The 24,123-nt window shown below is 41.6% G+C and overlaps 1 protein-coding gene and 1 long non-coding RNA gene across 4 annotated transcripts in view; one reads left to right on the top strand and one right to left on the bottom strand.

Annotated features, from left to right (window-relative positions):
• E2F3 (E2F transcription factor 3) overlaps positions 1–24,123 on the bottom strand; it is a 43,199-nt gene that overhangs the window by 7,516 nt on the left and 11,560 nt on the right. For all 3 annotated transcript variants that reach the window (XM_082046912.1, XM_082046911.1, XM_082046913.1), the window contains 3 exons: positions 4,456–4,567; positions 1,784–2,003; positions 1,055–1,213 (listed from right to left, as the gene is read on the bottom strand). In XM_082046912.1, the coding sequence (XP_081903038.1) occupies positions 1,055–1,213; positions 1,784–2,003; positions 4,456–4,567 (491 nt within the window). The remainder of the gene's footprint in view (positions 1–1,054; positions 1,214–1,783; positions 2,004–4,455; positions 4,568–24,123) is intronic.
• LOC309437044 overlaps positions 1–24,123 on the top strand; it is a 41,083-nt gene that overhangs the window by 12,359 nt on the left and 4,601 nt on the right. The window contains exon 2 of the long non-coding RNA XR_014183477.1: positions 11,826–11,895. This is a non-coding gene — a long non-coding RNA (uncharacterized lncRNA). The remainder of the gene's footprint in view (positions 1–11,825; positions 11,896–24,123) is intronic.

Genomic DNA, 24,123 nt, shown 5'->3' with positions numbered 1-24,123 from the left:
ATCCCCATAGGAGCCAGCAACAGCAGGGCTGGGATCTCCACCACAGCACTAGAAAAACAGAGAATTGTCATGCTCAGTTTTGCTTTGCTTAAATCTCTTCATGGATCAAGGCAGCGCTGACCCTACTTCCTATGCCACTCAGGGGTCTTGCTTTAACACACATTTTGAAATGCAAGCAAACTCAAAAGACAATATTGACACAGTTCACACTACTTTTTGTTGACACTCCCATAGTTATTTCCTATCCTTCAAAACAAGTCCTCCTTATTCGATGCTCTTTAAGAACTACTTACTATTTAAAGTAACAGAAGTTTTCACATCGGCATTTTATAAAATGCTTTCTTCTGTTGCTAATAGGTAGGAAATCCAGTGAAAATGGGAACTGGTTACTTACAAGGAGTAGTAGCAGCAAAAATACCACAAGTCATATGAACCTTATGCAATTGAGTGTTGTTGTTACATTAAATAATTTGAGAGCTCATAAAACCTTTATCTGTGATATTCTATTATAGATTCCCTAACCAGAGAAATCTAAAAATTAGTTGCAAGTTTCAGAGTAAACTGACTCCAAAATTTATTTTCCTCTGGGTATCTATAATTTATATATGCATCACTTTAATGTAAAAAAAAAAAAAAGAAATAATGAGTACGCACACAATTCTTTGTTACCTTAGCAAAGACTTTGTCTGCTTGCCTTTATGATTTCTGCAGACATAAAAAAGGGGTTTGCTCTGGGGTCAAAATAGTTGAAAAAGCAGAGGGTTTAAGATGTTGTCACTCATTAACCACCTGAATTCTTGGTTCTACTCTATGTGAACATGGATGCTAGTGGGCTCTTTCACACAACACCTTCTTTTTTTTTGTTTTTGGCATTCCAGAAGCATTACAGGTGCAAGTAGCTTAAGTAACTTCTATGTAGAACTATGTTAAAACCCATTATCCAGCTTCTGGAAATTTCTGACGCTTCATATCACATTACTTAGAGAAATTCTCCTAATATTATGAGGCACAGCAAGGAGACTGACCACCTTTGAGATTCTGGCAAAAAGGATATCTCTGATTCTCCGAGTCCTCTGTCAGTAGCTTGAGGTCCAGGGTGCAGTTTTGGATTAGCTCATCCAGTTTCTTCTCTTCCTGAGTCAGTTCAGTCACCTCCTTCGTGAGGCCTTGACGCTGTGCCAGCATGCCACCATCCTCTGATAGGCTGCAGCCCCTACGCGTACAGAGGAGGAAGATGCTCTTTCAGCATTTGTAAAACTTGACACTGTGCTATGGGAAAGGGAAGAGGCAGGCTTTTACAGAGCAGATCAAGTCCTCAGCTCCTTCTCCCTAAACCTGCCCGTAGTAAGTCACCATAAACTACGTTTTCCAGAAAAAAAAGCATCTTTTTATCATGACAACACATTTTGGATCTACCACGAAAATAGAGAAGCTGAACATTTCTAAGTTCTTCCAAAATTTTGTTTGTAATTCCCCTTCTAACCACACCCTGGAAAAGACCGAGGAAGGCAGTAGGTAGCGATGTATACCTCAAAGCTTACTCTGATTGCAAAAGAGTTAATCCAGTCTTCAGACAAAATGCTTGTTTCTAATTTCCCTGACAAATGCTGTTTATACACTGAAAACCTGTCTTAACAGAAAAAGAAAGCTTTGTTGTGATAGAAGGCGTTTTGGATGATTGCTTGGAGCAAAGCGTCAGAATGGTAGGTGAAAGAAAAAAACACTGCTGCTCTGTGACAGTGAAATCAGCCAACAGGAATGGAAAGGGATAATGAATACTCACATCCACTGAATGTTGTTTTTGGATTTTTTCTTAATGAGATGGATGCCTTCCAGTACATTGGTGATATCATAAATCCTCCTTTTTTGTACCTTGAGGACCTCTGCCGCTCTGTTCAAATCTAAGACCCCATCAGGAGACTGGCTTAGCAACTGAATGAACTTCTTTGTAAGAAGGCCAAGTGATGTATCATACCGAGTCTTTTCTGAAGGAGACTTTGGAGCTTGGTAAGAAAAAGGAGAAAAACAAACAAACAAACAAACAAAAAAACAAAATAGATAAATCAGTTTTCTCATTTAGGTTCCAAAAGCAGCATCCAGAAATGAAATGATACACATTACAAATATTTCTTTCATTTTTACTGAAGAAACCTCTCAAACCTCTGCATTAAGACACAGTTTACCAGTGAGTATTTATTTGTATTTCAAGATGTACTTTTCCAAAAGTCACAGGTACATGAGCAAATATGTTCTTTTTTTTTAATGCAAATATTTCCATTAGCCTGATGGACACATATAGCAATATTCTACTTAGGCTTTCACTATGTGAATTTTTAACGGTATTTTTAGCATTTATTTATCCTGGCAGCAATACCAAAAATTCCCCTGACTTTCCTTCAACAGGCTGATAGCCAGCTTTCAGCAGGGTTTGATTTTCCCCTCTTGTAAGATAAGTGTTTCACATGCAGTGAAGCAGGACTTAGGTGTACTTCAGTGGGTGAACACAATGACAGATTCCATCAGCGTCAGACTCCACGGCTTACAGAAAACTCAAGTGAATTAGAGGAGATTGACGCAAGATACAATTTACAATCATCATTTCTCCATAACCAAACAATGCTCAAACTGGGCAAGAGTATCCACTTATTTTAAATTAGAAGTCAGCAAACAGCTTGGATTTAACTAGACAACTCACTGTTTTCACACACAAAGGTAGCATCTATACACTTAATAGATGAGCTTTTAAGAATTTTAATACATAGATTAGAACAATTTCTAATTCTAAACGTTCAAGGCCTTCGTGTCAAGGAAAGCAAGCCAGCCATTATTAGAAGTCTGCTAGGCTGGAACATCTCAAACCTTACATTTGCTTTAAGTATTATTATGCAGGATAGATCTTAGGCTGATGTGGTGGTCATTTGCATGTGTTCAAGGTTCAAAATCCCTGCTTAATTGCAGAAATCAGTCAAAATTTAAATTCTACCTGAAAGCAAACCTTTAGACTACCCTGAAATGTTTTGAAGGATATGATGGCTTTTCAATAAAAACCAATTAATTGCTAGCTGGCAAAGAGAACTTGTTGTATCTCATTCTTTGGTAGATTCAGAGCCTGTCTGCACTGGGAAATAGAAGGAAATTCATATCAATTAGGTGACCTTGTGAATTTAGAACAGGGTGGGGTGTTTTTGTTTGTTTGTTTGTTTTTTGCTTTTATTTGGGGTTTGGAAAAGAATAAGATCAGAATGAGAAGGGCAAGAAGCTATTTGCCCCCCACCTAAAATGGCATGTGCTCCTGATCATGCAGAAAGGAACAGCCCCATCACTGCAGCAGCATCCTATGCTCCGAATGGTAGTGAACTTCTGGGAGAATGCACTTCAATCTAAAATGGACTTCATTTATCTTAATGAAGTTTAGTTTAATTAAAACAACTGTGGTTGTTTAACTTGTCTGCTTTCAGTTCATATCTTCAGCTAATTTAACTTTTCCCATCTGCCTGAGTAGAAACAAGACCTAGTGAGGAGGGACAAGTACCCTTTCACATCTCTTGCTCTCCCTTCACTACCACTGCTGCCCCAGTCCTCCTTTTTCCCCCATTCCCCTCCCTCTGAAAGCCTAATTTTCCTGCTGAAATCCCCCAAACAAGATGGCAAGGCTACACCCCACAGCTCCTGTTGCAAGAAACCTACTGCCCAAGGCAATACAGACGTGCAAAAATAAATACCTGCAGCAACTAAGCAGTGGCAGTAATAATCCAGTCATATTGCAGGGAGAGAAGGCAGCCCACAAAAAGCACTTAGCGTGCAACGCTACTGGGGCACAGCTACCATGCTGTGCAAACCCCTGCCTGGGGGATGGAGCCCTGACAATCATCTGCTGAAGCTTCAGCAGGGAAGGAGGAATGCTGGCCTGATTAGCCTTTCCTAATAACTGAGCATCTGAACACATCGTAATATCTTGATTCCTCAGCACCTACCTCTACTAAGCCTCCCCAGGTGCTAGAGCAATGAAGATGAAGGGAGTGGAGCATCTCCCTTATGAGGAAAGGTTGAGGGAGCTGGGTCTCTTTAGCTTGGAGGAGACTGAGGGGCGACCTCATTAATGTTTATAAATATGTAAAGGGTGAGTGTCACAAGGATGGAGCCAGGCTCTTCTCGGTGACAACCAATGATAGGACAAGGGGCAATGGATACAAACCAGAACACAGAAGGCTCCACTTAAATATGAGCAGCTTCTGCAACCCATCAGCAGCTCTGCACCAAAGCCACGCATGCTGTAAACACCTTGTGCACTGCCTGGCTGCGGGGCTGAGTATCTCAACACATACATCCAGGTGAGGACAGTAATAAACACAGCTTTTTAGCTAGGTAACACAGCCTGTTGTACGGGTTCACTCTGATCTCTAGACAGTAAAATCAAAAACTCTGTCGCATACAGGGTATTAGAAGGTTCCTTACTTTTTGGGCTATCTGGACTTCTTGTTGCAGCTCTTCCTTTCCCCTTTGGAGTCTTTAGCCCTTCAGCAAGATACTGGTGGCCACTTTCGCCTAGCTCAAGCCTTCGTTTTGCCTGTTAGAAAAAGAAAAAAAAAAAAAGTTGAGGTGTTTGGGTTTTTTTTAAATTGATGGATTGTTAGGAAGTGTATTTCACTTAATTGAACACAATACTGGGGTTCCAGGAAAGGCAGGCAGCAGTGAACTTTCCACAGCAAGGTTCTGTATCAGTACAGGTTCATACTCTGTATTCATCACAAGGGAATCTGGATATTTATAGGAATCCTAAGGTGGACTTCAATATTTCATTCTCTAAGACTAGGTTGATGGTTTTGTTTGGAAAATTCAGCCTTATTTTATTTGAAACGCTAGGTGATAGTCATCTGACCTGCTTCAGTTTAGTCTGGACCTTCTTAAAATAGATGTGAAAGATTGCTACCTCCACTTGAGTTGAGAACATTTCAGTTAAAAAAAAAAAAAAAAAAGACAAACAGTCAATCACACAGGCATGCACCCATAAAAGTACATTTCTTTTGAAAAATTCCTTATATCCATATAAGTTCGTGCACAGGTAGTACCAGTGCAAGTCTCATTTTTCCTTTGCCATTTGAAAGGATGGTTTTGAAAGGATCAGTAACTGCCACTACTATAAGCTTTCCTTCAATGAAATAGGAGACACTACATCAAGAGCAGCATTGGACAACTCTTCTCCTCTGCTTGTCAACAATTTTTGTCCTCATTGAATATACAACCACTACATCTATTTCACATTAACTAGCATGTTTGCATTAAAGCTGTTGCATTCAGCTTAAAGGAAGGTTGTTTACATCTTGAAAAATAAAAATAAATCAATGACACTGTTAAACTATGCAACACACAGACAAACTGCGATGGAAACCACCGCCAATATGATTTTTGTTCCTTGACAGAAACACAATCTACTGTCTTTGGAAATAATTCTATACCCTGGCATGCTACTCAGGTTACTGAAATTAAATCTGGGGATACTTGTTATCCTAACAATAGAAAGAACATTACCTGGAAAGACACAGGAAAAAGAAGATAAAGAAGTTTTACATTTAATGAAGCTTAGCCCAACAACTTTTTCCAAAGAATGTTGTTTATGCAATTAGGTAGAATAATTCAGAGTATTTTATTTGCTTGCACTTTAGACTTGCCCCAAAGGGGTTGGATCATATTCTGCTCTTCAGTGAACCAAGGTAAAATAATGCATTCTGCTATGGAGTTGTAGGCAGATATTTCTGTATTATGGATTTAGTTTATGCATTTTACTTGGGGTCTGTGACCAACAGAAGGCTTTAAATAAATCAATATATATGCATTTATGTATGGATAGCTAACTAACATCTTTGTACTGGACTCTGTCTGCAAACCTCAAACTTAAAGCACATGAAACTCGTATGAGCCCACAGTGTAACGACATGTCCAGAGTGCTAAAGCCACTCTTCTCTATATTTTGTGCGAAGGAGCAAGGCACTAATTCACCAATGACAGAGCAAAACTGAATTAACTGCACCTGCAGCTTCTGATGGCATGAACACCTCTGCTCCTCTCCCTGAGAAATCGGCTCTGTAATCCAAGGACACAGACTTTAAAAAGGTCAACTGTTAACAACAGCATCCAGCTAATGTGTTTAGCCAATGTAATTGGATTAAATTATGATTACAGCTATTCCACAAGGAGAAATACATTTTGCACTTTTTCTAAGTAAGTGTTTTTCCACCCTGAGAACTGTAAGAGAAAAGGAAGGAGGGGTGAAAAGGGAACAATCCAGGGCGTGGGAAGACTAGGCTAAAGGGATACAATTAAAGATAAAAGAGAATCTCAAAACCAGGTGTGAGAAGGAGGAGGAATGCTAAAGACCTAAAATCCAGAGATTTGCAGCAGCTCCTCCATCAGAAGACAAACTCCAGTTTGGACTACACATCAAAACTTTGTCTCAACTTGTTTGCAAGACACAAACAATGGTATTTTGCCCCTGCTGCTGTGGTTAAACACTTACAACTTTCTCCTGTGAACTTCAAATAATCAGGTTTGGTAGTGAGAGAACATAAATAGTGTCATTTGGCTGCACCCAGCAGCACAAGCCCCTCCATGTGTGCTGGGGGGTGTCACAAAGAACACAGTCTTGTGGGTCTCACCAGCTTGCCCCATACCCAGGGGCACCCGGGAGTATTGACCGGCTTCTGGGAAAACACCAAACAGCAAAGACAGCACTACAAGATAGTTATTTTGTAGGGCACAAAGCACACAGAAAACCAGAGAAAGATAGGGAGGAAAATATTTTAGAAGAGTTTAAAAGAGCTTGGTGGAGTCACTGAGGCAATTTTAGAGCAAACCCTGGGGAATGTTGAGTTTCTGGCCAGATGTTACATGTCACTCAGCAAATGCTTTCTTCCCCTTCCTGTTTTACAAACTTCATAACTGATAAAACGCAGCACTGAAGTGGTATATTCTCTCAATTTCTTCTTCCATGATTTACAAACCAAGGATTTTCTAGTGCACTAGAGATTTTCCTTTGCACTAGAGATTCCAGGTGACTCTCAGTTTCTCTCTCTCATCTCCAAAATTATTCATAGTGCTTTCTGATATCAGACTTCCCTTGAGAAATCAACAATCAGTAACCCTTTAAAAATATATATATATTTGCATAACTTGTTTCTGCTACAGTGCTACATTTATTGTTTGCAGTATTTGTACAAGGTTTTCTACAAATTTTGTATTGTCCCTATTTACATTATGTGATCAATCGCAGCATGCAGAATCTGCTGGGATCTGCTAAGAAGTACAAAGCCAAAGGAACACCAGCACAAAGCATCCCAGTGACAGGGAAAGGTAGGAAGCATAGAGACAAAGAAACATGAAACTTTAGTGCAATATATGAAAGTCAGAGTCCTCAGATAGATGGTGAAAGAATCATAAAGCACATTGGGCTATGAGACATGTAAAGTCACAAATTGATACATCCAGCAAGAGACAGAAAAGTCACATGACAGCATCCTGTTGATCTGAACCAGACACCTATCTAGCCCTTTACTGGAGAGATAGAAAATTGTGGCATCAACTGATCTTATTCAATTTTTTCGTCCAATACTATAAGCAATTCCTGATATAGATACAACTGTGGATCCACTGTTCAAGGCAGACCACTAAAAACAGGTGGCACCTTAACTCCTGTTTAGTTTGTCCTTTTAGCTTCAATTCCACCCCCCACCCCCTTTTTAAAATAAAATAAAATAAACCCTCATCGCTACAACAGTCAACATCGGAGCAAACCTGCAAGAATGTCTTCATAAGGACGTTTATCTCTATAGGAAAATAGTTTAAAAACTACTAGGATAAGCTAAGTATTTTCAAGTAGGCAGAATCTGATGCAATTCACTTTCAAATACCCAGTCTCAGAGTTTAACTTTCAAGAACAGGTCGAAGGCACACTACAGAAGGCTGGAAAAAGAGCAAATGTAGCTTATTACAGATTGAAAAAAAGAGGTGGAAGAAGTGCAATCAGGAAATTACAGCCCATTCCCCTTAATGGATTGTTTTGACTTCACAGCTACCTGGGTCTAACAGGTCGCTGCCACCACCACTTCTGTGTCCTCCCTCCACCCCTGTGCTCTCCCTGCTCCCATGGTGTGGGCAGCATCTGACCAATGGGTCCTCATCAGACCCTGCAGGGAGGTGGCTCAAGGGATCACAACCAGCAGAAACCTAACCCTCCTCCAAAACAGAAGTGAGGAGTTTTCTGCCAGGTTCTCTCTTGTGGGTGACTTATCTGCACCCAGAGCTGCTGAGCAGAAGTGGGACACCCCTCGTGCCCCTTGCCGCATCAGCTTGGCATTGGAGTGGCTTTGCTTTCATGTCACAAAGCAACCTACTTCAGTTCTTGAGGAAAGAAACTGGCACCAATTAAAAAGAAAAAAATAAAAAAGTGTTACCTTGTATGAGCTGAACAGAGTGCTAAGCATTGGGCAACAGCCAGCACTGGGTTTTGTCAAGACAGAGAGGGAAGTGCCATGGTGGAGGATGGCCAGCATCAGTTTTTGAAGACTGCACAGAGTCCAACCAAAGCCTCGTTTTTGATGAGGCTCGTATTTCTAAGTTTGAGGGAAGAAGCAATAAAACATCCTTTCATTCTTTCCAGTGATAGAATCATGGAGCATAACTTTGCCAAACTATGTGCATTAAAATTTTTCCTGCTAGATGTCTCCCTCAGCTTTATGACTGGGCACAAGACAGTTGCACTATTTGCAAGAGACAGATCTAAGAAAAATTATGTTACCTGTGCTACCTTCTGAAAAACCATTGTCTGAATTATTCCTGCACACCTTATGCTTTAGGAAACACATAAAATTTACCGGAAGGATGATCTGAGTTGGCCATATTCTATTTCCTCAAAATCCCAAATTTAAAAACACTTGGAAAAGCACAGCTGGTACATTTTCAATATAAACATTAACAGCCAAACTCCATTTTAAACTGCAAGCGCCACAGCTCTTGGGGCCTGCCCAGGCTATGCATGTGCCACCTCCTGGGAGGTCCCGTCCAGGACGAGATGTATCTAAGACCCCATTCCCCTAGCAGGAATTCAGGGTATATGAGAGCAGCAGCAGCAGTCTGATTTAAATACTAAGGGACAAAAGTTGAACTCTGAATGAGAACGAAAGCAACTTGGGACAAAGCCTGCTGAGATGGGGACAGAAGATAAAATAATCTATTCCAAAAAACTGGCATGAGAGGCTGGAAAAGAAACTCCAGCTTAGGGTTGACTGGGCAGGAAAAATAGGAAGACTGGAAATGACCAAGCATAGCAAGGAATAAATTGTGTGTATTAAGTGATAGCTGACAGTGAACCAAGAAGCCAGAGAAATGTGCCATTGGGCTCAGCTGTGTCTCCATCCATGTCTCAGAGCGAGGACTAGGTTGATCAAGTTAAGCCAGGGCAGATGACTAAGCCCAGCATAGTCTCTTGAAGATATTAGAATTGCTAGGGGCAGATAAAAAAGCAGCTTTTCTCTGTGACACCACAATACTGATATTACTGGGGAGGGGATGCAACCCTGTGCAGAGAGCACAGATAAATTTTGGCTGCAGCAAGGAAGTCATAGCACAGACTCTTTAACAATCCCTAGATACTTTCCACAGGCTTTCCTCCATGTTTTAAAAATTAAGCAGCCACTTAAAAACACAATTTAAAAGCTGAGGTTCTGAGGCATGATCTCCAGAAAGCTGCAGAGTCAAGAAGAAAGCAAAACACCTTACATGAAAGCGTAAATTAAGCTGGAGCTTGATGAGGGAGGAATACAAGAGAAGCGGCAAAGAAAAATAGACACCTTGAGGTGAATGCACGGAAATATTCATACGCTAAGGAAATTCTTCCACTGAATGAGGCAATCCAGGTTGAGCCTTTTGAACATGCTCAACTGAACAAGCTCTGGTATGCAGAGAGCCCTGAGTGCCTGCCAGAGGGCTGTACCCAGCTGAGGGCATGGCAAACACTACGGCCAACACCAAGAGAGACCAAAAAATGGGGAGAGGTGCAGAGAGGAAGGCGGAGGAGGTCTCCGCAGGGAAGGGGTTGAGCTCTGCAGCTCAGCTCACAAGTGAGGAAACACTTGAGGTCAGAAAAAAGATGCAAGAGGACAAGCAGAGTTCCTGTCTTCGGACTCCTAGTGAGAACTCTTTTCATACCTATTTCTGTTGAGAAATGAGGAGATAAATTTGCAGTCCAGACTCTTGAAGGGAGAGAGGATTCCAGTATTCCATGAAGAAATATTTACCCCAGAGGTCTAAACACAGATACCAAAAGAATAGGAAGATAAAGAAATAACTGGGAATTAAACTACTTGCATGTACAAGACAATAAACTAAGTATGTTCTTAAAAGGGGGGGTTCCACAAGTCCTCTCAACTCTTCTCAAAATATGACTTCTCTGTCAAAAGTATGCATGCCCCACCACCCTCCACAGAGGAACAATACCAGGAATCACACTTTAATGAAAACATGACCTCAAAATTAAGTTTTACATGTAGCTCATTCATTAGACTGCTGTAAAAGCATATTAAAAAAGATACACAAACAAGAGTATCTTCAAAATGAAATAAACTGTAAAACCAACAACGAGAAGAACAGGAGTCTGAAATATCACTGCTTACTAGTCAGGATTGTTAGTTCAATAGTATTTAAAAGTAACCTTCAAAGAAGTATTTTAAAGCAAATGAAAACACAGCTTACAGAAATCATCCTGATCAACCTACTCTAACACAAAAGCCCCAAATTTTCTTCTCAGAAAATGGCAACTGTAGTAAAAAAAGGGAATAAAAAAAAAATCCTTTCCACCATACCAGTTTGTATTTTCTAAACTATCGGCTTATTTTTCAGCTTATCAGGTATCATCTTATTATAGTTTCGCCTGAGGGAATTTCTTCTCTGGCTCCTATATTGAAATTATTCATTCAGCTACAGTCGAATTGCTTGTTTTTAACATAAATGAATATTAAAAGAAAAACTCCTTTGTATGTCTTCAATCAGGTTTATCATTCAATAAAAGGCACCTCACAATTATTAAATTAAATGACATTCTAATCATCTGCAGCCCCTCCTCATTAGACATTTGATCAGGAGAGTTGAAGGCTGATACTGCTACTCTGGTGAAGTTTCTTTCAAGGCCAAATAAAACCATTCTATTTCCATCAATTTTTCCATTTTCACAATTCCCTCAGAAGTATTGCAAGAGTCAAGGAAGCCACAAACTGTAAGCGCTTAAACATCAAACAGTAAGACTTACATTTAGCTCAAGAAAGTTAAAATGTGGGTGGCCAGGTTTCACCAGCAGGTTCTTGTTTCAAAGTATGACCCAAGCCAGAAGAACCTAGTGATGGCTTCTCTTTCTCAGATTGAATATGCAGAAAGAAGTAATGCAAGTGTCATGAGTGGCTCCCAGTCACGACTGCAGAACTATCACAAAATGCCATTTTTAACACCTGCTGAAAGGTATACACTGGCTTCCAAGTACACTCAACAGCTGGAGCGCAGATACCTTGCTCCCGCGTTAGTGGTGCTGAGCATTGATGCCCTGCGTCTCACCCCCAGCTGGCAGCTCACACTTCTCTCATCTCAGTCCTGTCTGAACAGACGAACATTTTCAACTGCTTTTAAATGAAACACAACGACCTGAACCAAAACAACAAAGTAGCAAAATGCAGCAATGAAAAATGGTGGTTTCTTCCTAGACCTATGGCAGGTCATTTTTTCTGAGGGAGGATCATAATCTCAAGGTACTAATTCCTTTTGGTTTTCATCCTGATATCTTGTAGAAAGCTGACTTGTCAGAAGGTCAGAGTACCCAGGGTCACCCACCATTGCCAATGTAACCCAGGCACTGAGGTAAGTGGACAACCCATTTTCTGCTCATCGTTCTACTCAGATGTGATGGGATGAGCCCATGCCCTATCAGGCTTGCACTCTGTGTAGCAGCCACTGCTAAAATGTGCAGCTTATCTTGGTCTCCTACACTGGTACAGTACTTCACATTTCCTTTGCATTAGAAGGGGAAGGACATTACAACAGCTGTGCAAGAAATCAACCAAAGCCTAAGCCACATTTCAGGCCTCAAACCAAAAGAATTACACCTATGCTGCATAGGAAATGAATCATCTGAGATCTTTCAATTGCAATTTTTTCCAACCAAATATGAAACAATTACTTCTTACTGGAAGCAATGGTTTTGCACTGTCCTAAGCTTGAAGGCTCCGGTTACCACTTCATGTTGAAATACTAAAAGTTATTTTCATGAACCTGCATCCAGTTTTTATCTCAACTGTTAAACTGCCCAAGGTGAGGAGCACACGTGTCTCTCAGCAGTCCTGAAAACGGCTCCATGTAACAGCTGCTCCCTCATCCCAACAGCTGCTGGAGGCTGAGCTGCACCTGCCCATTACAGGTGCAAGCTCTGGAGACAAAACTGCCAGACAAGGTACTGACAGAACAGCCAGGACTCCACGCAGACACACAAGCAAGATCAACCAGCATCTATGGGGGAATCCTGACTGCAGGTTCACAGGGTGGCTGGGTGCAGCAGGACAGTTTCCCTTGCTGGTTAGCATGGCCAAGGCTAGCCCTGCCACCAGCAAGCTTAACCACCACCCTGGTCCTACAAACCCATGTCAAAGCTACTGGCCGTTCACCTATCCCTGTTCCCAAAGATAGCACTTCAGCAAGGCTGCTGCCTCCACAGCAAAGCTTGGGGGTTTTCACTTGCAGTTCATGTCAGTAATTTCTCACCACAGACATCCTTTGAAGAAAACAAGACTGTCATAAAACGGGCCTGATGCTGAACTTTCAAACTGATGGCAAGCGGGTGGGGGGGCAGGACCTGATGACAGACTGGTCGCATAAGAGACTTCTTGGTGCAATTTCTATGTATGGCATATACATGTAACAATTAACACCGATACAGGTCCACTTTTAACATTACCCACCAAGATCAATACAAGCCAAATAAGAAAGCGATAGTTTAAATTCATACAGTGTGTTTTAGAGTAGCAAATCTTTACATCAGAGCTGCTTGTGATGCTTCAGCCCTCCAGGGAGCTTCCAGGCTCCTGACTGGTGAGGCTACAACTCAACTGGAGAGAGGGAAATAAAACTTCCCTATCTTTTTAAGGTTGTCCCCAAGGAAAAAACATTGTAAAGCAGTCAGTCTCAAAATATATCCAAGCAATTATTTTGTCTTTTGTATTTAAGGGCTATTTTTAAAAGTACTCTTTTAAAAGTCATTAACTTCAAAATATGATCATGATTGGATTAGTTCCAGTGAGCGGCTTCCACTCTATGTGTAGAAATTGGCACAGCCACTTAAAGAAAAACTTTCAAACGCTGTCAGTTGTCTGCCAAATTGTCTACTAAACAAACGAGCCCTGGGACGGGGGAGGAAGGACCTTAAAAGGAGTTGGAGAATAGGAAAGGATGAACTTCCTTGGAGGAAATGCCAGTAAATGCCAAAGTATAAGATACACGGGTTAAAAGCTAAAGTAGTAGTATACTGGGCACATACAGCAACATAGGAATCAGGAGGAGAGTTTCCTTTACTTACAGAACATGTAGAACAGATTCAGAAAAATCTCTAGGAAGATGCAATAATACAATCTGCTATGTACGAAGCGAAAAGGGAGGAGGAGCACTCGCAAAGCCACACCAGCGCTCTCTCAGTGTATGTGCGCTGCAACGATGCAAGACTGGGCTTGCATCACAAAGCTTGCTCACTAAATTGCCAGCCTAAGCCACAGCATCTTGAGCTTTGTTTTCCTTGGATATGGGACACCTACAAGAAAGGATGGCATCTGTGGAATTACACCCATGAAGTTTCTGGAGTGCAAGTTTTCTTGTCTGCACAGGTCTGTGGTTTGAGATTTCCCACCCCGACACCCCAAACCTTCCTGCACTCCATTTAAAACACCCATAACCGAGTCATACTAGGGCAATGCCAAGGGACCGCATCGCTTCACTTGCTGATGGGTGATTCACGCATCAGCACACAGGGAAACAAGTAACTTGTATATTCTTTCAAAAATTATTGACAAAAAGGATCCATATGCAAACATTTCAAAAACTATGGCACAGACCTACAAACTAGCAGGCAGTAAGTTTTAAATACTCAGGCGTTCATGAATGTTAGGGTTGGATATTTGTGCCCCCAAAGGAGGAGAAATCATTCTTAAGAAAAAATTCAACACCAATCTCAATGCTGTATTTTTAATTCACTGCCTGAGGCATAATGGTTCTTACATCTAACTACTTGTTTAATTCATGTAATTAGTTTTGAGAAGTCAGATCTAAAGTAGTAAACCTTTTATTTTTGAAGTACTTCCTTAACCTAGTTTCATACAAGTATAAAAACATACAGCTGGATTTCTCCGCAGTAATAAATGTACTTTGAATCCATTTAGAGTGATAAAAATATTATATAGATTCCAAAGGACATTGTGAAAGTTGACAAAAAACTTTCAGGAGACAACCAGACCCATTTGAGATGCAATGATTTGCACTTATAGAGCCAGATGATGAGAAATAACATAGGGTTCTAAGCATTTACTGTAATACAGGGTAGTTCTGTGAGTTTTGTAAACAGTGGGGTTTTTTTTTTTAGTTTTTGCACCTACAAGTTACTATGATGTTGACTTTGCATAGAGAGATCAATGTATCATTTGCAAGCAGTTAATTAGGTACGGTTTTGAAAATTGAACTACTAGCATAACATTAAAAAAAAATACTTATTAACCTTGAAGAAGTTAACACAATAACCTCCACATACCAAACCTCAGAGTAACAAAAATAAATAACAAGTGCCCAAGAAACAGGAAACACAGTTTACATATCCAAAAGCAACTATTCCCAGAAGCAGTAGGAAAGGAGGCTCCAAATCAGCAGAAACAGATAAAAAGCATGTAAGAAAAGAGAGAAGTAGAGAGCCACAGAGAGCCAGGGCCTAGAGAGACCATGTATGGCTGGCAGCCCCCTCCATCCTTGATGTGGAGCTGGTTCTGCCATTAGAAGGTTTCTTCACAGCACATTTCTTTGACTACAAACTGAACTTGATTTCCACCTAACCTGGGTTGCTAAACTCTAAGGACCAATTATTTCCTCCCTCCCCACATCAAGGTAGGCAGCTGTTGGATATACTCTTATTTCACCAGTCGGTTTGGCAGCAGACAGCTTATGTGGCTGAAGTGGCACAAAGATAGCCAAGTTCTTAATGTTTTAAATTCTGTGTAATGTCACAAAGAACAACTAATCCACCGAGTTTTTGCTGTGCATCCTGCCTGGGCAGTATTTTATCACTCCATCAGCCACACCATGGAGCAGAACAACCTGAGAGTGCTGGCAAAATGAAGATAAATTACTTGTTTCAAATGGCAAGATTTACTTATTCTCAGTGACAGAATGCCAATGAAAACTAGACAAAAAGACAAACAACAGTTCATGAAAAAAGCTAACGGGCCTTGGTAGACTAAATAATTTTCTTTTTCACATGTAAGTAAATTCTGTCATCCCACAGACACAGTAATCTAAAAAGCTGATGTAATAGCCTAATTTACAAGACAACATCCAAAGTAGATGTGTCATCTCAGAGAATAAATTTTTAGGGGAAAAGAGAAGAAAGTTGTTGGTCTCTCTCATGTTATGTGGTGTATTTTGGAAAAGTATCCGTTTTGGCTCTGGTGAAGTAGAACATCTCAGGTCACAGAGTCAAGTAAGGACTTTACTATGTCAAAATTGACTCACACTGGACACGATCTGTCCATTTCACTTTTTGTTCTTTATTACGTATTCCCTTAACTAAATACTTTGAGATGAGTTCTCCATAAAAATGAATACTACCTTCAAGTCTCAAATTTTAAAATTATATAAATTCACATTTTTCCTCTCTAACCCACCCTTTGATCAAATAAAAGAATCTGACTTTCTAATATGACTTCCTACCTACCACAGACTTCCACATTTCCCCTAGTTGTTATGCAATTAGTAACATTAAACTATCTTGTAGTCAAGGATTGGAAAACATTGCCATGCAATTTTAGAATGTCTGTTATGAGAAAGTTAAACGAGCAAGCACCTGTCACAAAGGACCATAAACACTGTTGCTCCCACCCACCAAAAAACAGGCAGATGGACTTGCTGACCTCAAGGCTGTTTAGAGGTGAAATTACAGAGCATAACTCTGCAAAAAAATTACAGAGCAAAACATTCATTCTGTCAAAACTTGAAAGTATCAACTCATTATTACTTTACTCTCACTTAAAAAAAAAAAAAAAAAAAAAAACACACCACACCAAAACACAAACTCTAATTTCCACTTTGAGTTTACATTGTTTCAGCTTTCAATAGTAAACTCTCGATATGCTCAAATTCAACAAAGTCCTTGAACACCAGAATAATCTCACAGAGAGCTGAGGTAGGAAAGAACCTCTGGAGATCATCTAGTCCGCCCCCCACTGCACATAGCAGGGACAACTAGAGCAGGATGCTTATGGCTGTGTCCAGTTGGGTTTTTAATATCTCAAATGAAGGAAATTCCACAACCTAAGTCACCTTTTCCAGTATTTGATCATCCTCACTGTAAAATCCTATGTTTAAATGGGATTTCTTGCATCTTAATTTTCACTCATTGCCTTTTGTCCTCAGCCACCACTGACAAGAGCCTGGCTCCATCTTCAATCCCTCCCATCAGGTGTTTATTCACCTTCTCTCCTCCAGGCTCAACAGTCCCAGCTCTCTCAGCCTCTGCTTGTATATCAGATGGCCCAAGCTCTTAACCACCTTCATGACCCTTCACTGGACCTACTTCAGCAGTATGTCCATGTCTCTCATACTGGATGGCCCAGAACAGGACCCAGCACACCAGATGTGTCTCACCAGGGCTGAACAGAGAGGAAGGATCATCTCCTTGGACCTGCTGGCAATACCTAATGCAGCCAGGCAGGTCACAGGTGGGCTTTGCCATAAGAGTGTGCTGCTGGCTCACGGTCAATTTGATGTTCACCAGGACCCTCAGGTCTCTTTTCACAGATCTGCTTTCCAGCAGGTCGGCCCCAGCGTGACCTGGTGCACGGAGTTGTTCCTCCCCAGGGGCAGGACTTTGCACTTCCCTTTGCTGAACTTCTTGAGGTTCCTGTCAGCCCATTTCTCTAGCCCATCAAGGTCTCTCTGGATGGCAGTGCAACCATCAGTTACATCAACTACCCCTCTCAATTCTGTATCTTGCATATCAATCAAGTCATCCCTTAAATAAGCAAAATATTGCTTAAGTTGTGCTGTAGGGCATTTCCTTCAGACCTTGTGTAATTTTTGCTGCCCTATTTAACATCATCTTCCATTTTCGACATTTTCCCTTTACAAGCACTAGCAGTGAATTATCTATGTTATTTTGAGTATCAGCTGCACCAAAACTGTTCACTGAAGCAGAAGTATCCCCTCTCCTCTTCCTTTTTTTGTACGTGCCAGGATGTAAGCCGCAGTGCCAATGCTCCTCAGCATCGCGCTGGAAGCTGGTTTGCAGTTGCTTGTCCACTACAGACTTCTAAGAAGTGCTGCTTTCCAGGATACAGGCCTTCTTTCATAAGGCATAGCTTGCATTCCCTGTTCTCTGGCATACAACTTTGCCTTTGGCTGTATTAAAGATGCAGTGTGTTTGAATGTGCCCACAGAGTACGTTGTAAGAGCTCCATTATCATTTGCTATTCTGCTAGCAATTACTATCAGTAACAGTTTTTTTGTTTACTTCTGGGACAACTATGAAAGTGATGAAAGATGCATAGTATTTGGATTGGTGCAAATACTCACAGGAATCAAAAGGACCCTTTTCCTGTCACTTAACCAATTTTTAATCCAATGCTATACTGACAGTTGGAGGCTTTTTTTAATCAAGATGCTTTACAAAATCAAACATCTTTTCTATCAGCCTTATTCACATGTTGGACAGCTACACCTTATCTTTTAGCTTTTAGTTGGTGGGAAGAAGGCAGGAAAAGGGTGAAAGTGGGAAGGGCTGGCTGTTGGATACTTCTGGTAAACATTTTAGGAAACACCACAAGCACTTTTCACAGTGCTGTATAAGAAGAACTTCATGCTTACAATTGCACACTACTTAAACTCTACAGAATGGGTTATTTCAAGACAGTTGGATGTCTCAAGTTTTGGAGAAGTTTTATGGATGCCAAAGTGAGAAGAGCAGAACATTAGAAGAGAGGTAGAAGAGACAACACCTAGGATGAAAGCAGAAACTCAGGTGTTTATTCCTATTCATTACAATCTAAATTTCAGAGAAAGCCCATTTGGCTTCTTGCACTGCTGCCTTCACTCTCCTTACCTTCCTGCTACCTGTCTTGCTGTATAACTGTGCAGTTATAAGAACTATCCCATAGGCAATGGACAGCCAAATGGGATTTTTCCAGAAGCCTGGAGAAGTCTTCCAGTGGAATCTAGCACTAAAACACTAAAATATCACCTATTCAAGGCTGCACTAAAAATGCCTTTCTTTAAATAGATTTCTTCTCCCTGAAAAATTAGCTACTCAGTTCCACCTCATGGATTCTTCTACAAATGTGCATTAGTCTGTTCAGAAGATAAAATGACCATATCATTTCATTGTGCCTTCACAAAATACATAACTTTCTCTTATTATTAGTATACCTTAATCCTTTACATTTCAAATCCAGTCCCACTTATGAGTCATCATTCCTTCCTCTCATGCACATATGCACTTTTCAGTCTCTCTTCATCTTTTGCCTCTTGTTTTAGTAAAAGCTGTAGGTAGGACAAACTAAAATAGCAAGTTTCACTACTGGACATGAGACATCCTTAAATTTAGATCAAACAAGCCCTTTCAAAGTACACTGTCTCTTTCCATCCAGACAGATTTATAAAAGCTACATATAATTAGAAAAAGGAATAAGATCAAAAATAGCCTGTGTATGATGGCCTTTCTCAACAGTATTGGATAGGAAGAAGGACAGCCTTATTCTCTTAGCAGCAGCAGGAAGGGTAGGATAATTCAGGGCAGCCAAGGGAAACTCCCACCAGTCTGTAGGCTTCCTAGATTGCTAAAAAGCCTAGAATGTGGTTGGTTCTCAAAAAAAACCTAATTTTCTACACTAGTTTTCACAATCCTGATTCCAAACTATATCAAACCATAAAGCCAAGATTCCCCGAGAAAACTTGACAGCATTTTACTATCTGAGGTTGCAGGTTCTTATCCACGGTGAAGCAAAAGTACTTTAAAGATAGTCTTGGAAGAAACCTGCTTTGCCAGTCATACATTCGTCATGGAAGTATAAAACTCAAAAAAACACCCAAAACTTATTGTCTTGCCTCAACATCCCTAACTTCTGCCCTTTCAACAAGTGCTTGTTGATGATAGCAGCGAGACTCCTCTTACTCCTGACTTCCCTCCCACGCTTTGCGCTGGCAAGAAGCCCTCACTCACTCCGCACTAACTTGGAACCAGCGCAGCTCTGCACTTTCCACAGCAAACTGGAAATTTTGTGTCCGCTTCAGGTAAATATATTTTATTGAGTTAAATACAAGAAAGTAAATATGGCAGAGTTACAGTGTTCCTTGTGCAAAAAACTGTATTCCAAAATAAACAAGAATGCTACACAGGTTTCACATTTTACTATCCTGCAAATGTTTCAGTGCACAACGGTGCTAAAGAAAGTATCAGGAGAAGGACGGAAATTTTGGCAGCTGCTGTGGGGAGACCTGAGGCTTCTGGCAGTGGGCAATGTGTGAAAGGATTGCGAGATAAACACATTTGAAGCTTTTTGCTGAAGTAATCAATAACAAAATAGTTACCTTCAAAATTAGGCAATGGATTAAAGTGATAACTTGTTTTGTATGCCTACTAGTTACAGGCTGTCTCCCGAGTTAATTAGTTAGTGCCACACTAGTTGAGTTTATATGTGGAGGTTTCCTTATAACCACAATGATATACCTCCTTTTAGGCTGAAGCCAAAATTCAGCAGTGTATTTTGGTCACAAGAGCCGAATTCTGCAGCCGTGTGGAATAAGCAGGGCACTGGTTTCTCTTGCCACCACACAGGCTGGCTTCACCTCTCCACCAGAGGGGCAGAAAGGAGACTTCGCTCTGAGTACAGTCACAAAACCTGGCCTTCCTTGATGAACCTTCCATGTGACTACTGTTAATTACCACTCACCTAACCAGAAGCTCTAGAAGCCTTCCCATGCTCGTAACCCAACACAAGATAAGCCCCTCAGCTGTGGTTATCAGCAGTAAAAGTTGTCCCAGTTGCTATCTCCAGGGATTCTGTGACCTCTCATGCAATACCATGACACCTGTACTTTCGTCTCTTAAAAATCAGTCGTGTTAAAGCCCTGCTGAGACCAACTGTACCTGTCAAAGCAGCAGAGCCTGTCCTTCCTCAGGAGGTATTAGGAAATACAGCAACAATTTGCGAGAAGGCCTCCAGTATTACAAGCTCACTCTACACACATAACTTCCAGGCACACATTACATTTATATCTTTACCTACTTCAACGCCAGCCATCAGAATGTAATTAAATTACATGTAGCCTGGGAGCCTTGGTCAGCAACTGGAAGCCGAGTGTACGCGGCACGGTACAAAGACAACTCTGAGAAAATGCAGATTCTCAGTTTAAGCAACTATGGATTTCCTCTGGGAACTGCGGACATTTTCAGCCATGTTTTCTCCTCGATGTGCTCACAAAACCCCAAAGCTGCCTCCGAGCCTTTAAAAAGTTGCAAGCCGGAGACGGGGAGAGCGTGCAAGTTCCCTCAGCCCTTGAGCACCAGCGGCTGCACACGCTGGGTAACCCAAGCAGCATGTAGAGGCACAAAAGCTGCCGATTTCTGTACAGAGCCATCTGTTATGTTTTCATTATGCACAACTCCACTGGCTCCCAGGCGATGCTAAGGTCACGCAGGCAGCAAGGCTCTGGGTCTGTTGCCGCACTGAGTGAGGGGTCCCGGTCCCAGGCCCAGGGAGAGCACCCTGGTGCACTGGGGGTCCAGCCTCCCTGGGGGGCAGGCACTGCCAGCCACCCCCACCACGCAGCCAGCTGGGCGGGGGAGCTGGCTGGACTGAAAGCTAATCGCCCATCCAGTGTCAGCTTTCAGCTGGAGCAGGTCCCCAGGCTGGCCAAGGAGGTGGGACGGCCTGAGGGAGGGCAGCATGACCCCGTTAGTGGTGGCACCGACTCGGCTCACCTTAAGCTGACTGTGAAACCATATCCCCAAAGTGTCTCACCCAGGATGGTTCCAGGAAATCCCCTCCATCATAGGAAGCGCTCCCAGCAGCACAGACCCAATCCCTAATTCACCTTTTCCTTCCCGCACCAGCAGGCAATTAAGGTTACCCTGACTATGATAGGATTGCATTTCATTTCCAAGAACATGCAGATAGGAAACAGAATATTTTAATTTCCAAGACAAACAGCCATTCCCATGCTGCTGAAGCAAACAGATCTAACATGTTGGTCTGAGGCACGATGGTGAGAAGCAACAGGAAGACCTTTGCTCCTCGTTCACCTACTGCAGATACCTGTCACAACTGCATTGCTTTGTGTTTCAGTCCCCACATGAAGCTACTGAACACCTGAATGATCTTGACATGGTATTTAATCCTCTTCTATGTTATCGTCTTCAGAGGTACTGAATAGTTTAGCAAGCAGCATGACCATTTAATAATAGCATGTGACTACTGAATTTAACATGCTGAAAGCAAGTCTTGTTATACCTACGCTGAAAGAGTGTCTTCAAAGTGCAACAGGGAAGAAACTGGAACAGTCACTAATATTTTCACTTTTTTCTCACAGCCAGAGCTGCATCCATCAGATGGACTGCAGAAAACAAGGAGAACAAATCTAATCAAATACTACCACCTTTCTTCCTCTCCGTTATTGCCTCTCCTAAGACTGACCACATTTGTGGTTAAATGCAGGGAGTCAAACTTCCTATAAGCAGTGTTGTTATGGTTCCAGATTTCCACTGTGGTTCAGCCGTATCACAGCTCTGGAAAGGCATACTGGCATATGCTCAAACCGCTGCCTTCGCTAGTTAATGTGAAAAAATTCCCTCTTGCAACTGTAAAATATTCTTACCTGAATCACCTCATTGACTTACCTTCTTAAAGATCTTAATGTTAAATGTAAAATAAAATAGAATTTCAAAAAGATCACTTTGTTGAAATTGGTAGTCTGGATAAAAATACTTAGTGATGGGACTGAGGTGATTGCACCATGCCAGAGGAGATGCAAGCAGCTAGCTAAACTAGAGAATTGGAACCCCAGCTCCTCAGGATCCCCAGTGCACACCTTGTTCCACTGCTCCTGAGGATTCCTGCTCAGCCCTCGCAAGACCTATGGCGATAGAGGTCCTGTCTTTTTGTCCGAGCAATCCAATACCTTCATCAGTTCTTTCACAATTTGAAGCTCACATCACTGAGACAAATAGTCCAATCTCAGCTGTAACCAAGATGCTAGATGCAGCTGGCATATCCAGTGGCAGGACTAGCAGCTTGTCCCCTCAGAAAGCAAGTCCAAAGATGACACAATCTTCACAAACTCACAGGTACTCCAAGCACCTGCTGATAAGTGTAGCTCCTCACAATAAGAGAAACTCGTAAGTTTGTCTTCAAAAAGGGATCAGCTCATTGCAAAACAGACAGAGTAAAGCATGCTGGTTTTTGGAACCTTACCCTGAAAAATCAGATCAGGATACCAAAACCCTGTGTTGGCAGTCAAAGTAGATCTAAGAAAGTGAAGAGTTTCAACTCTGCCTCTGAAAGCAATAGGAAGCAAAGTGAAAGCTGAAGTTTCTCCACTCTATACAGTAACACACAAGAACAAGAAAGCAACTAGTTGCAGCCCTGATCAATACTACTACCCAAGTTCCAGTCTTGCATGCGTGGACCTGTAGTGACATGTGCATGAAGATCTCCCCCATGTAAGTGTGCCGCTGCATCAGTCCTGACCTGCATGACCGCTTCAGGTTAATACACCTAGTAAGTTACACTCCACATTTTTCCTCAGAGAGGAATGGACCACGTACCTTCCCACGCTCTTAATTCAAGATACTCTTAATTCAAAATTCTAGTTGGGAAGATCATTGCACCCGCTCCAAGCTGGGGCTCACTCCCCACAATCCCTGCAGTCACAGAGGGGCACTCAAACACAAGGCAGAGCAACAAAGAGGACAAAAAACATGGTCTCTGGCATTCAGGGAGAGATTAAATACTTGCAGAAGGTGTCCAGCACTACTTTGCAGGAGAAGAGAGATACATTTTCCTACGAATCATGTAACATTAATCAAAGACTGAATCTAGACAAAGTATCTGAGAGCAGTTTTCCAGGAGGAAAGCAACCCTTCCAGGGCCATTCCAGCTGCTAGCAGGCAGGCTGTCCCTCATCTTCTAGGCATGCCACACTTGCATGACCAGTGAGAGAGTTGGGGCTGCCCTGATGGGCTAGTACACTTGCTGGGAACTTTATGCCACTTTTACACAAAGTTCAAGAAGTTTAAAACTGTTCCAGATGTGTTAGCTCTTTCCATTTCAACAAGGGATCACCATCAAACAAGTCAATAAGCAAGCTCAAGTATCTGATATTTTTAGCTAGATAGCATCTCACAGATGCCTAGAGTTTTCTCCCTGAAAGATCTTAAGGAGATTCCTCCCTTCTTAACTGCCAGTCAAGCAGAGTTTGGGGGCTGCTCTTCATACACTGAGGTAACCAAACCCTTGAAATTGCTGGGAAAGCCACATTTCTCCACTTTAAATGAAGTACTAGCAATAGATATAATGCCTGCCTGGTACAATCGGTGCTGCTTCCCCCCTTTCAGAGGAAGTAGAGAAATGTGTTCAAAATGGCACTGAGGCCATTGAAAGAGGTAAAAGGTAGTCAAGAAAACAAGAACTAGGCAAATCTGAAGGCAAAAACAAACAGGCTAAAATTCTGATCGTTTCTTAACTAAGCATGGAATTATTTGATAACTCCTAATTCTCTTGGAGGAAAAAATACCTGATTTTGGCCTGAAAGAAAGAGTCAGTCTTAGCCTCTGCATTGCAGATGAGAACAATC

Source organism: Streptopelia decaocto, assembly GCF_964273445.1.
Source record: "Streptopelia decaocto genome assembly, chromosome: 2".
Taxonomy (NCBI): Eukaryota; Metazoa; Chordata; class Aves; order Columbiformes; family Columbidae; genus Streptopelia; species Streptopelia decaocto.
Note: the sequence above shows the minus strand (reverse complement) of the source record. Positions and strands in the feature narration are given on the sequence as shown.